The sequence below is a fragment of the Cetorhinus maximus genome, chromosome 19 (genome assembly GCF_964194155.1).
Source record: "Cetorhinus maximus chromosome 19, sCetMax3.hap1.1, whole genome shotgun sequence".
In the NCBI taxonomy this organism is placed as follows: Eukaryota; Metazoa; Chordata; class Chondrichthyes; order Lamniformes; family Cetorhinidae; genus Cetorhinus; species Cetorhinus maximus.
The window spans coordinates 62580251-62593886 of record NC_135897.1 but is presented as its reverse complement, the minus strand read 5'-3'; the positions used below and the strand labels follow the sequence as shown (position 1 = coordinate 62593886).

The 13636-nt window shown below is 38.4% G+C and overlaps 1 protein-coding gene across 7 annotated transcripts in view; it reads left to right on the top strand.

Moving 5' to 3' along the window:
- The window catches only part of LOC144693845 (eukaryotic translation initiation factor 4 gamma 1-like), a 122902-nt gene that overhangs the window by 26458 nt on the left and 82808 nt on the right, over positions 1-13636 (top strand). For all 7 annotated transcript variants that reach the window (XM_078563939.1, XM_078563934.1, XM_078563936.1 and 4 more), the window contains 2 exons: positions 4990-5169; positions 7264-7357. In XM_078563939.1, the coding sequence (XP_078420065.1) occupies positions 4990-5169; positions 7264-7357 (274 nt within the window). The remainder of the gene's footprint in view (positions 1-4989; positions 5170-7263; positions 7358-13636) is intronic.

Below are 13636 nucleotides of genomic sequence, written 5' to 3'. Positions count from 1 at the left end.
CAGCTGTTATAAAGTTCATAGTTTTCAAGAATTGGAGAATTATAAAACATTGGGGTTTTTCGGGTTGAATATTTGGTGGGGTGGGGAGGGGCAAGTTATAAAAGTTGTCCATGGCTCACCTTATACGCAAGTATATACGTTAGCTAATATCCTTATTCAAAGAGCTTGAAACATTAAGCTTTCCTTAGTTATTTGTAGTGAGGAAAGCTAAAAGATTTTGTCCCAGGCCTTAGTGTGTGTACCTTTGGCTATTGCATTTTTAATGAAAGATGTTAGTTCAGGTAAATGGTCATTTCAAGGGTATATCTTGAATTTTGAATTCACTTAACCAAATTGAAGCCTAGAATTGTGAATTTTCATGTTCTAACGTTTTGGGGGCACGAGTGTGTATGTAGCATTTACCATTCTGTCAAACTGGCTTAAGAGAATATTAATGTAAACAAATAAAAACATATTTTACTAAATATATTCTGAAGTGCAGTGGGCAGTATCTTATGCAGTGTTGATTTATGAGCTACATTTTAGAAAATTGAAAGTTAGTAAGAAAGCAAAGCAGTTTGCTTTGTTTTAATCATAGTAAGCACCGCCAGGTGCTCTTCTGTTTTTTAAAAAAATCGTGCTTTTCCAGTGAGTAAATGATACTGATGGGATTTCTCCCTGGTGCTAACTATTTTTGGATACTGAGGCAAAGGCATAATTAAAAGGCGACTGGAACTTCCTGGAATATGTGCGCTTTTATGTTTGCCCAAACAACTTGTCCCTTGAAATCTCAAGCCATGAAGTCACAAATTCTGTTTGAAATAAATTTAGGCATGCAACTGTTGTCAGAGAAGATTTGAGTATTCCAAGTTCTATTTGTGACACTTAAGAGTCTTGACATAGTTGTGATGCACAGGTCTCACTGTAAGGAAAGTAGTTTTAGGAATATTTTGATGCTTAGCAGCTGTGAAAAAATGTTAACTGATGCATGCTAACCTGGCAGCATAAGTACGGTAACTTGAAGCAAACTTGCACTGAAATGTTCAAATCGTGCTCCATGTTGATTGCACTGTACCCCAAGACTCTAATAAATTGAGTTGTGCTGATGAATTCTAAAAATGCTTCAGCTTTAACCCAAAAGTTAATTATTAACACCCACTGTCAGGCTTATGGTAGTCCTCCCATTCTGTTGATGTGCTGGTTGGTATCTCTGGAAACCTAAAGCAGTTTTGTAGAACAGTTTCAGTTGCAAATTCTGGTTTTAGCTTCCTCTTTTCATTTTTACTTTAGGTCCCCATTGATATTTGGTAGTGACAAATATACTTATGTTGATTAGTATGAGAAGATGGTTAATCAAAGTTTTGAAAATGTCCAGTCTTGGGGCAGAAAAAAACTCTAAAAAATTGCTTTACTTTGCAGTACCTTGCAGTACTCCATACTTCATCTAAACTTTCAGTTAATGGAAATATGTCTTCATCCAATGGCTAATCTCTTACTACAGAAATAGTAAAATGTTTCTACAAGTTTTTCCCCTGCCTCAACATTTTAAAATATGCATAGATTTGTTCACCCCCTCCTCTTGGTGTTCATTCTTTGGGATATGGTTTCATTTGGAAATGCTAAAAATAAACTCTTCTGCTTCACATACTTGAGAAACATCTAGGTTCTCTAACAACTGGAATTAATTTGAAGAGATTTGCTGTCACTTGGCAGGCTTTCTCTAAGCTGTTCGTATATTTGTGTACAGGTATTTGTTCTGCAGTGGTGTCACTCAATTATTTTGAGCTCCTGCATGGAAAAATGAGGCTTGTTCGTAGTTCAACAGCATTTATAACCTAGTGAATAAGTTTTTTTTATAAGTCTCTTTCAGGCTTCTGTGCTTTACCAAGGTTTCTAGGCTAAAATGAGCACGATAGTAGGAAGTTATTGAAAATAAATCACTTTCGTACAGTGCTTTGCACAGCTTTATTTGCAGCAATTCAGAGTGCATGCATCTTGTGTAACTACATATCCTTGATAAATCCAGTATTCGCCATTCAAAGAGCTTAAATGAGAATCTCAGCTGAGGACTCTCTTTGCTTAACATTTGGTAATTTCAATCGGATGGATGTACTTTTGCTGGGTAGATAGCTGTGAATTGTTTGTTATCCTTTTGGTTTTCTGATTGAGGCAGACATTCTTGCACATACTGTAGATTGTAGCATATAAGTGGACCTGGCGTATAAGATGACCCCATTTTTTCAGTGCCAAAATTCAGACTTGATGTATAAGTCAACCCCACCTTTTCTGCTAAGAAATACTATGCTCTCATTAGGAGTCTGCTTAAGTTTTTTACCCCAGGAATGCACGTTTTACTTTAAGTTGGTGCATGATAAGCCATGCATTGGACAAAGCAGGCCATGGGTTGTGCTGTCAAGAAGACATGTGGGAGTTTAAGACACATTTACACAACAGAACGTGTGTGGTGAATAATGAGCAGAAATGGGTCCTCCAACAAACAATGAAATACGAAGCTGGCTTCAAACTAAAAGTTGTAACATTTGCTAACTCATCAAATAACTGTGCTGCAGTAAGGGAATTCTATGTTCGTGAAAAACTGGTGCGAGAATGGAAGGAGGAGGAACTTAGCCTGAAGAAAGTGCCCAAGACTAGATGTGTCATGAAAGCAGGCACCAGCCACTGGCCTAACCTTGAGAAGCATATATCGGAAAATGTCCTTGAAAAGCCTCGCTTATTGCGTCGACAGCAGAAGTGCAATATGTAAATAAGCACTTAAGTGGGCCAAATCAAACAGAGTCCAGCAAGGGTTCATAGCTATTTTGTGGAAGAAAAATGCCGTGTTGCAACAGAAAACCAAGATTGCTCAGGGATAACCAAAGATCTCTGCCAAAATGACCAGTTTTCAGCAATTCTTCATCGAGAGCGACAAAAACACGAGTACCCATTATGTCACATCGGCAACATGAATGAAGCGCCCATGAGTTATGATATGTGCAGCAGCTGTGGAAAGGTTCGAAATCAGTTCCAGTGAAAAACCAGAAGACATGAGAAGACAAGATTCATGATGATGCTGGCCTGCATGGCTGACAACAAAATTAAAACCTATGGTAATTTCCAGTCAAATTCCCTGTGGGAGTTTTTGTGCATGTCTATGACAACGGTTGGATGGATGAGGATGGAACTAAGTTGTGGATTGATAATGTGTTGAATAGGCATCTCGATGGCCTACTCGATGAAACAATGCAGCTCATTAGTGTGGCTCATTATCTTCAGGATCGATGCAAAATTTGACTTTTTAAAAATGTTTTGATTGTGGTTAAAGGTATCCTTATAGAATTAATTAATTCAATAAAGCGTGGCACATTGATAATTCAAACTGAATAAAATCAGTGTTTTTTTTTCATTTCAAAATGGCAACCACCAACACCGGCAGTTCACATTTTCTACTTGCTGTATAAGTCGACCCCTGTTTTTGAAGGATTTTTTGAGGCTTCATATGTTGACTTATATGCAATCTATGATATATTTCAATGTAAAGTAATAATAGAATTCAATATGCACTACTAGTGAAATTTCTGTATGTAGTGTATGCCCGTTCAAGCTACTCTCTCAGCATAATTAATGTACAAATAATTTCAAGAGCATTTGAGGTTGCTTAGAGAATTCCACCCCCCACCCATCACAATGAATTGGCAGTCATTGTGAAACACTTAGCTTTCCAGGATATAAATATGATGGAGAGTCTATTCCCAATAATTCAGCCATTTTTTCACTTATTCAGTAACTTGAATGAAATAACTTTTGAATTATGAGGAATGGACTGCAGTAGTAAATATACCCAAGACTTGCTTGGTTTTTATTCTGTGCATTCTAAATTTTGCAGTGCATAAATTCCATCCTAGTGTAGTGGCAGTTTTGAAGGATATTACTTTTAATCTCTGACCACATGGCCACTTGGTTCCATTTAAATTTATTGGACAGCAATTTCCACTAGATTCCTCCGGTTGTTTCAATGCAGTCCTCTTGAAATTGGCCAAAACAATGCAAAATGTCAAAGAATTCCAAAAGCAAATTACATCTAGCACAAATTGATCTTTTTGTGCTAATTTGCAAAACTTGTGCTCAAAGCTGGCCTTGCTGAAAAAACTGGCCTCGTTCACACTCAAATTAACCAACACTGGAAATTTCTCGTAATTGTGTCTGTGGGCCTTCAAGGGGGGCTCTTGAAAAATAGGTGCAATGATCTTTTGAAACGTTTTGGATTTTTTTTTTACATTACTAAAACTGATTACTGTCCACCAAAGTAACTAGTAAATGCTTCTGCATAGTTTTTAAAGTCATATGATAATGTTATTCTCAACTGATGGACTATTCGCTGAATAAAGATGCTCTTTTTTTTAGGCTAAGCACATTTTCAGATGTATTTAAAAATGCACCAGGTTGTCACTCATAAATATATCAATATTTTTGATGCAAATTTTAAAAAATAATGTTCTCGGACACTGCCTGATTACACTGATTCATGGTAAATTTTATGTTCAGTGATGTGGAAATGAGATTAAGTGGAACTTGAGCACAGAAAGCTATTAAAACTAGTGCAATTTTCGCCCCAATCGCCAATTGCAGCCAAAGTGGAAACTCATGGCCCTTTACACTAGTAAGTTGTCTAAGTGCAGTTGATTCCATGCCAAGTTTGGCAGAGCTGTTTTCTGTTTCTGTACATGATTGATGTAACTGATAATGAGTATTCTTTGACATCTTAACATTTCCAGACCTGCATTTTAGCTTATCCTTACAATTAAAATTATTTGTAAAATGGCATCAAATTCTGGGTAAAGTTGTGTTCAGTTAATTTTGCCTAATGGCAGATCTATAGGATTAAAAAAAATTGGCAGACAACTAAAATGTTTGATTTAATATTAGACCCAACATTAGAAATGATCAGTGTGAATACTGCATGGTGTACCTGTAGCCTGTGATTATATTGTGGTTTCCTCCTCTTCTCTGTAGCAATACTACCCAAACAGAGCCCAGCAACAGAATAGTGCTTCCAGGGTTCAGAGTAGTGCAACGACTCGACCCGTGGCCTCTGCTACACATGTCTACCCACCTGGCTCTCAGACTATTATGATGATGACGCAACAGATACCCACATATCCATCATCGGGACCTTACTATGTTCCAAGCCAGGCAAGAACCTTTTGTACATGGGCGTTGTTAACTTCCTACGTTACTTTCAGATGCTGACTATTTTCTGAAACTTTTTTAAACTGCTAAACTCTTGATGTAGTGTTGGAAATCCAAACTTGCAACATTTTACACTTTGAATCCATATACTGTTAACATAACGCAACCTTTCATGTATAATGTTGGAATAAGAACTGCGTTCATTTATCAATCTTGGGCAGTTACTTTTAGAGGTAAAAGTACAGTTGGAGGCAAAAATACATTTGGAGGCCAATTCATCCATTGTGTAGATGCTAGTTTCCACCAACTGGAACGATTCAGACTAACCCACTAATAGGCTGTCCAAAACTACACCTACTGTGACTGTTCTTGATCCTTTCAGTATTTTCCTCCAGTTTCATTGTGTGAATAATTCCTGTTAACTGTATCCCTTTACATGTACCAATCCTGTATTACTTTATCAGCTTGTTAGTGATTTGCCAATTAATGAACATGTTGTCACTTCATTCTTTTAATCCCTAATTTTGATCACTTCTGTTAAATAACCTCCTAACTCCTTAATCATGTCTGCTCCAGAGAATGCAGTGGGTTTTTACGGCAGTGTAAAAGCTGCAGTTAGGTTCTGTAGGACCTCTCTTGTCAGAAAAAAACATCAAAACATCATGTCCTGTTCATTACTAAATCCTTATTTGGAAATGAAAACTTTTAAAATAAAATAAATTAAAAATGTAAAAGAAATGTGCTAGCCTCCTACTTAACCTCCCTATCTCTCTACTTGTATTCTCTGCCTCTCCTGCTCTGTTTGTCTCACACCCTGCTCCCTGACCTTGCCTCGGCTTGCAGCCTTTGCTGCTCCCTGATGATCCTCTGATTTTGCAGCCCCTGCCACTCCCTGATCTTCCCTCTCACTGTGGACCTATTCTCTCGTCGAACCACTGGTTTGCCTCTTTCCCTTCCCCAAATCTCACTGTGAGCAAGTCTTCTGGAGCTGAGAGGCAGGAAGAGTAGCTTCAGGTTGCAGGAGGTAAGCTGCAAGCTGGAGGATTGGCAGGGAAAGAGAGGGTCAGGGAGTGGTAGAGGCTGAGAGTGGAGAATCAGTAGTGAGAGGAACTGGCAAAGGCCACAAGCCAAAGGGTCAGTAGTGAGAGGGGCCACTCCAAAATACGCCAGTTGGATTACAAGGCCTTGCGTCAGACCCAGCCAAAATGACTTTAGAATGAAACTCCCGATGCTAAACGCGAATACAGACCCTGTTAACTACTGGCTGTTAAAGTGGAACGACTTGAGTCAGGGCAACTTAAAATGGAGACTTACTGTATCCCTCAATGTACAAAAAAAATCGAATTTTCACTCTCTATACTTTTTCTGTCTGCAATCCTTTCAGTATACAGTGTGTCTACATCTTGAGCTCTACCCCATTTAAGGATGCTGATGTTTATAGCCATTACCATTGTTACTCTCGATCTGCCTGCTGTGTTCATCTGTTTTCTCTGCTTTATCAGTAAGATTTTATATTCCCTCTGTCTACGTCGAGGTAATTTGAGTAAATCTAGAAAGAGATTCCAGTACCAATTCTCAGGACACTCCTCAGGCTACGTTTAAGTAATAAATATTTACTAATGTCCCTTTAAATGATGGGAAGCAGCTATTCTAACCATGCTGCCACTTTACCTAGATCGGTACTTTATTTGAGGTTAATCCTACTAAAGAATATCTCAGAAATCAGTTGCCTCATTAACTTCTATTAATTACTATTTTTAAAGTAATGAAGTGTCAGTGAGCCTGCTGGCATGAACATGGTACGTCACTTACTGGCTTTTTTGGATTTTTTTTTCCCCGCCTTCTGTTCATTTTAAATTTGAGATTTGCTCTGCATAATATAGTTTCCTACTGTATGAGTCATTCTATAATTGTATCAAATATATTCAGTTGAAAACTAGATTAATAACCAACACACACTGATGCAGAGTACTAAACAGTAAAGTAGTTCTGTGGTCATTTACAGTTGATGTAGAAGTTGTTCATCTAGGATAAGCTTGCTTTTGTAGCTGAAAATTAATGTGAAAGAAAGTGAAATTTGTTGTTTTTCTTTCACAGTTTCGTTCTTCATTTGTACAACCAACTCAGCAGTATCCTGTTCCACCTGGAACCGGATTTTATTCAAACCCAAATCCTGGGGAGTACCCTTTTGGTAAGATTGCAACACTCAATCAGGATTTAAAGTAATTGTCCAATCGCGCTGCTTGCTGTTTTTGTAGGCATTGTATGAATTAGAGATTGGGACTAACTATGGTAACTTCAATGTAGGTATGCTGTATGACTTCAAACAAAATAACTTTTCAATGAAATGTATCAGTTACAAATTGATAAAAACAAAAAGCTAAAAGCTGTTACAAATTGATATTTTGGGGCCAGGTGGTGCACAGTAAAAATATACTTCCTTTCATTGCTACCTGGATTCAAATAGCGCCCAGACTGGCATGCAGGTTTTCTGTTTGCTAGGTGTATGTTTAGCCAGTTGGCTTTGTTCCTAATGAATATGAATTCATAGCATAAGACTGCCAATCGTTCAGCTCAAATGGCATATTAAGCCCTGGGGACCACAAATGTGTGGTGTGGTCAGAATTTGGGGGTTGAGGCATGTTTTGGTGAATCATTTAAAAGTACGGTACAGGTGCAGGTAATTCAGCCCATTTCGAACAGCAATCCATTTAATCCCACCTCCTTGTTCTTTTCCCCATGTCCCTGCAACTTTTTTCCCCTTTTAAGATTTTACTATTGAATTTGTATCAACCATCCTATTGGGCAATGCATACCAAATGCTAACCATTTTACCAATCACCCCATAATCTGTGCCCTCTCATTATTGACCCTTCAGCCATTGGAAACAGTTTCTCTTTTTACTGTATTGAAACCCTTCAACCCTCTGTCAATCTCCTCTTTTCTGCTTCAAGGAGAATAATCCCAGTTTATCCAGGCTGTCCGTGTAATTCCCTCATCCCTGGAACCATTACAATAAATCTCTTTTCTATGTTGTCCATAGCCAAAAGGTGGTTTGATTTGCATTAGTCAGTACCTAAGATGTGAATTCAGTGCTGGGACCGAGCTATTCGTTTTGTATTTCATCAGGAAAAACAAAATTCCATTTTATGTAACTCTGCTCAAATGGGCTTTTCAGTACTTCAGAGTGGGATATTGTCTCTTTCTGCGCTCTAAACATAAAGTTCTGTAGAAGAAACCAGCCTGTGCGTGACCCAGCGATATCCCTTGGCCCTAACCTTTACATTCTACTGCATTCTTGTGGGCTACTGAATACCATTTTGAATTGAAGCTTTTGTACTATAACCCAATGCTGGATTTAGATTACTAGAACTCTTTATTAAGTACATCAGAGAGAGGATCCTTTGTTAAGAGTTCATTTTGGAATCTCATCACAGGGTTAGGACAATACATTCTGCTAGAGATCAGCAACTTGTATATTTTCAATAAATACCTCTTGCCAGATCGCTCTTGAAGGGGATTGTAATATTGATGCAAAAATTAGTTATTGGCCTTTTTTGCCTTGCTTCCAGTAAGTGCAGAAATATTGTATTAAGCTTAGCATCTGAAACCATGGTTCAATGCCAGATAACATTTAGTGTCATGTGGTTTGTCATAATGGTGTAACTGTTTTGCAAAGGTAAAGATGTATCAGACAGGACATGAAAATTAGGATTGCTATTTGGGCTAATGCCTACAATTGTATAAAATAGAAAATTTGTATTTTTAAAAAAAAAAAAAAATCTGTAGGTGAGGTAGGGAAAATTGGTGTACCAGTGTGCTGCGCCATGGAATGGCAGAGCATAGAGTTGTGTTCAATTTCATAACATGGTGAGTTCCTCCTTATCAGAATGATTTACTCAGCAGAAGTTAAATACTTGCCTAAGTGGATAAAGTTAAAATTGCAAGGCTTTTTATATCCATCAAACCAGTTTGATTCGATTTTTCCGGTTTCCTGCAATGCAAGCAGCTGCTTCAAGCACTATTAGCTGGTTGCTCCAACTAATATATTTATGAATAGCTAATATCCATATTGTGCCATTTGAGCATGAAGGAATACATAAGTTAGCAGTGACATAACTTAATAAAAAGGTAGCATAAGCTTTAATAGAAATTTTTCTAGCATTGTTGGCATGACAAGCCTTGGGTTCCACATTTTCTAGTTTTAAGTAAAAATGAAACTAGTAATGTAACAAACAGAAAATGCTGGAAATACTCAGCGAGTCTGGCAGCATCTGTGGAGAGAGAGAGTAAACATTTCAGGTTTTGAAATGATCTGTTTCTTTTTCCACAGATGCTGCCTGACCTACTGAGTATTTCCAGCATTGTCTGCTTTGATTTCAAGTTTCCAGCATCCACCATACTTTGTTTTCATACAGTTCAAAGTTCACTTGAAGTACTTGTAAACCAGCTAAGAATCTTCTGTAGCAAATATTAAACCCATCCCCTTGTAGACTTTGCCAGTCTAGGTAATGAAAAGTTAAGGAAGGAATTAGCTGTTTGCAGCACTGTAAGTTAATGTGTTAATGATTTGTTCTGGCTAGCTATGCTCTGCATACCTACCAGTCTCTTGGAAATACTGTAATAGGTTGGGTATTCAAGTTTGGATTGGCAAGTCATAGTTACTTTCCCTTATATAGTAATTATTTAGGCATTGTATGCCTTAAATTGCTCGATTTTAGTTGCATCAAATGTTATTTTTATTACATTTCATAATTAAAACTAATATTTTGAAGTTGTTTTTATTGCTGATTTTGGTTATTGAAAACCACTGTTTAATAAAACTGTGTGCATGTTACCAAACCATTGTGACTCAAATTTTGAAATAGGGTGCATGCTTAATTTTGGCCTGGCTGAACTTGTCTTTGAATGTTGTCTGCCCAAATGCTTTGGTGTTCTTGAAGTAGTTCAGAATGTAAATGGTAAACAGAAACATGCAAATTGAAGGAATGTCAGGAAAATCTTTGGATAAGGACCGTTTACTGTGTACTGGTTTAACTGATATTGTGTGTATTTTTAGATGTATGTAGTTTTGAATTGTAGCAAATAAACATTGGACTGGGAACATTCCCATATATCAAATATCCCCATTCCACTGGTGTTCCATATTCAGGGTATTAAGTAGCTTAATTTCAAGAACATACTAATGTTCTAATGTCATGCACCTATTTTAAAACTTTAAAACATGATGTTTTTGTTCATCTATATTCACTTGCACAGTGATACTAAGCTGTTGTTGCTCATGGTGTATTGAAAACAGCTTGATTTGAGGGATAAACACTTTATTTGCATTGGAAGCTCCTGAAAGGAGTGGGGACATAGTGCGTATACAAAAATGAGGGAAAATAGCCAGTTGTATTACGCAACTCGAGAGTAACTGTGTTGAATGGGCTGGGGAAGCAAACATGTATGTTAACGAAAGAGGGTTCCAGCAGTGGTAACCCACAGATGTGGCTATACAAACTATGGCATACAAAAGAAAAAATGTATCTACTTTTGAATATTTGAATTTTGGTTATCAGTTGTCATTTCTAGTAATGTAATGCCTTGTGATAGTTCAATGTAATGGATTAATAATGGTTTATACTTTTGAACCTGTTTGTTCTTGTAAAGTTAGTAAATCAGTTGGCTAAGCACAAGTTTTTGAGACAAATATGCGGGCATCTTACAAATTATGGAAATGTCAAAGCTGTGCAAGTCATCCTGTTGGCTGACAAGGCACTGTGGTATTGTTTTCTAATGATAACACAATGATATAGCTTGTGGGAGTCCTGGAAATAATTGACCATTTTTCAAGATTGTTGGTCTTTGTGAAATGAAAAACAATTGGCTTAAAGGTAATTTACAGTTCTTAATTGCTTCAGAACAGCACTCCATGAGGTGAATGCAAGAAGTTTTTTTTAGCTTTTGCTATTTATAACTTTGTACTGGTGTCCAGTAAGCAGATTTTAGTTCATGCATTGCAAAACAGACGGATGATTTCCTGAGTGTCATTAGTGAAAGTAATGACTTCAGGTGCAGAAAATTAGTTCTCTGCAGCTCATTCTTTGAATAAAAGGTAGACATTTGATTTACCATATCTTACTCACTTTGTTAGTCAAGCAGAAGCTTTTTGTGGTGCAGACTATGGCTGAGAAAAAAAAGCTGATTTCTTGGATGTCGGCACTTATAGCTTAATACCTTCTTTGGAAAAGTGAGCCGAGTGAGATCCTTCATTAATCGGCCTATGTAATTGGTGGACATAAAAAGGTCTAAAGTGTGACATCTGACCTGAGTCGCATGATCACATGGCAGCAGCAAGGGTGCATCTTTGCCTCTGTGCCCCAGGGCCAGAGGAAAATGTGGACCAAGACCCTTGCTTCTGATTGCTATCTAGCAACCCTTGCAGAAAAATGTTTGTAGGAAAGTGGACAGGATGGGTTGTAAGCTCCTAAAATATAAAAAACCCTTCAGCACTCAGTATGGAAGTTCACTCAGGAAGAATGTCCACTTGAGTGAACGCCAGAGAGCTGCCAGTCTTGGTAGAATAGCGTAGTATGAGTGAATCCTTTAAGAGAATGTAGAGAAAAGAAATAACAATGTCTGAAATAAAAAAAATACTGGAAATACACAGATCTTGCAGTATCTGTGAAGAGAAAAGAACGAGTTAATGTTTCAAGTTTGACTTTTAAACTGAACTGAGAGGTTAAAAATGTAATGGGTTTTGAGCAATCGAAAGGGGTTGGGGGGGAGGTCTTTGATAGGGTGGAGGGCAGGTAAGATTAGATGAGAAGTTTTCCTGGTGTAAGCCAAAGTGGGATAAGTAAAGAAACGAAAGGTGTGCGTGGAGCAGGTGTGAATGGCAGGACAGCTGCTTGTCGAATGCAAAGTGAAGGAAATAAGAGAGAAACAAGATTAAAAGCAAACCAGCAAAGAAACACAAAACAAAATGGGGCAGAGATTATAATTTAAAATTTGTTGAATTCTATGTTGAGTCCAGCTGTAAAGTGCCTAGTTGAGAGATGAGGTGCTGTCCTTGAGCTTGTATTGAGCTTCATTGGAAGACTAGTCAGTCAAGGACAGAATGGAAGAAAGGTGAAGAATTAAAATGACAGGCCACTGAAAGTTTGGGACCATGCTTGCAGACTGCACAGAGGTGTTCTGCATAGTGGTCACTCAGTTTGCATTTGGCTTCACCAATGAAGAGGAGACTACATTGAATACCGAATACTAAATTGAAAGTACAAATAAATCACCATTTAATTTGGAAGGAGTGTTTGGGCCTTGAACAGTGAGAAGGGAGGAGGTAAAAGAGGTGTTGCTGCATCTCTGCTCGCATGGAAAGGTGTCTGGGCAAAGGGAGTGACTGAGGAGTGGACCAGGGTTTCATGGCGGGAACGATCCTTTGGACTGCTGGAGGGGGAGGGTAAGATTTGTTTGGTGGTGGCAGAAATGGCAGAAGATGATCTGGTGAATATAGAGGTCGTGGGATGAAAGGTGATGACAAGGGGACTCTACTGTGATTTTGGGAAGGAGGAGAAGCGGGTGAATGAAATAGAATGGACATCATCGACATGTCAACCTCAGCACGGTGTGGGGGAATCATCGGTTGAAAAAAATGGAAGACATTGGTAGCGCTAGTATGGAGGGTAGCATTTTCTGAACAGATGCGATGGAGAATGAGAAACTGGATTAAGAGTTCCTGCAGGAAGTCGAATGTGAGGAAGTCCGGGTAGCTGTGGGAGTCATTGGACTTGGTGAATATTGGTAGGGAGCCTATCCCCAGAGATGGAGACAGAGAAGTCTAAGAAGGGGAAGAGTTGGAGGTTAACCAGATGAAGAGGAGAGAAAGGTGGAAATTGGATGCTAAGTTGATTACATTTTCAGTTCAGGGTGAGAGCAGAAAATGGTACTGATATAGTCATCAACCAGAGAGAGAGGTGAGCGTGAGGCCCCAAGCAGGACTGGAACAAGAGATATTACACACACCTCACAAAAAGGAGATATATGTAAAACCTATGTGGGTACCCATAGGAACACTTTTATTTGGAGGAAGATTGTGAAGTTGAAGAACTTGCTCAGGGTGAGAATAAGTTGAACCAGGCAGCATAAGTTAGGGGCGGATAGAATCTGGTTGGGCTTCCATTCAAGGAAGAAGCAGAGAGCTCTCAGACTATCCAGATGGAGGTTCAAGGTGTAGAGAGATTGAATGAATGTCCGTGTTGGAAAGGAGGCGGCTGAGACCAGGAAATTGTTGGTGATGGAGGGCATTGGAAGAATCACTAATATGGATGGGAAGAGACTGCATAGTGGAAGAAAAAAAAGAGTTGAGATGCGATGAAATCAGTTCAGTGGGGACAGGAACAGGCTGAAATGATGTGACTACCAGGGCAGTCCTGTTTGTGGATTTTCGGAAGGGGATAGAAGTGCTTCACAGTTGGGTGCTGTGAAA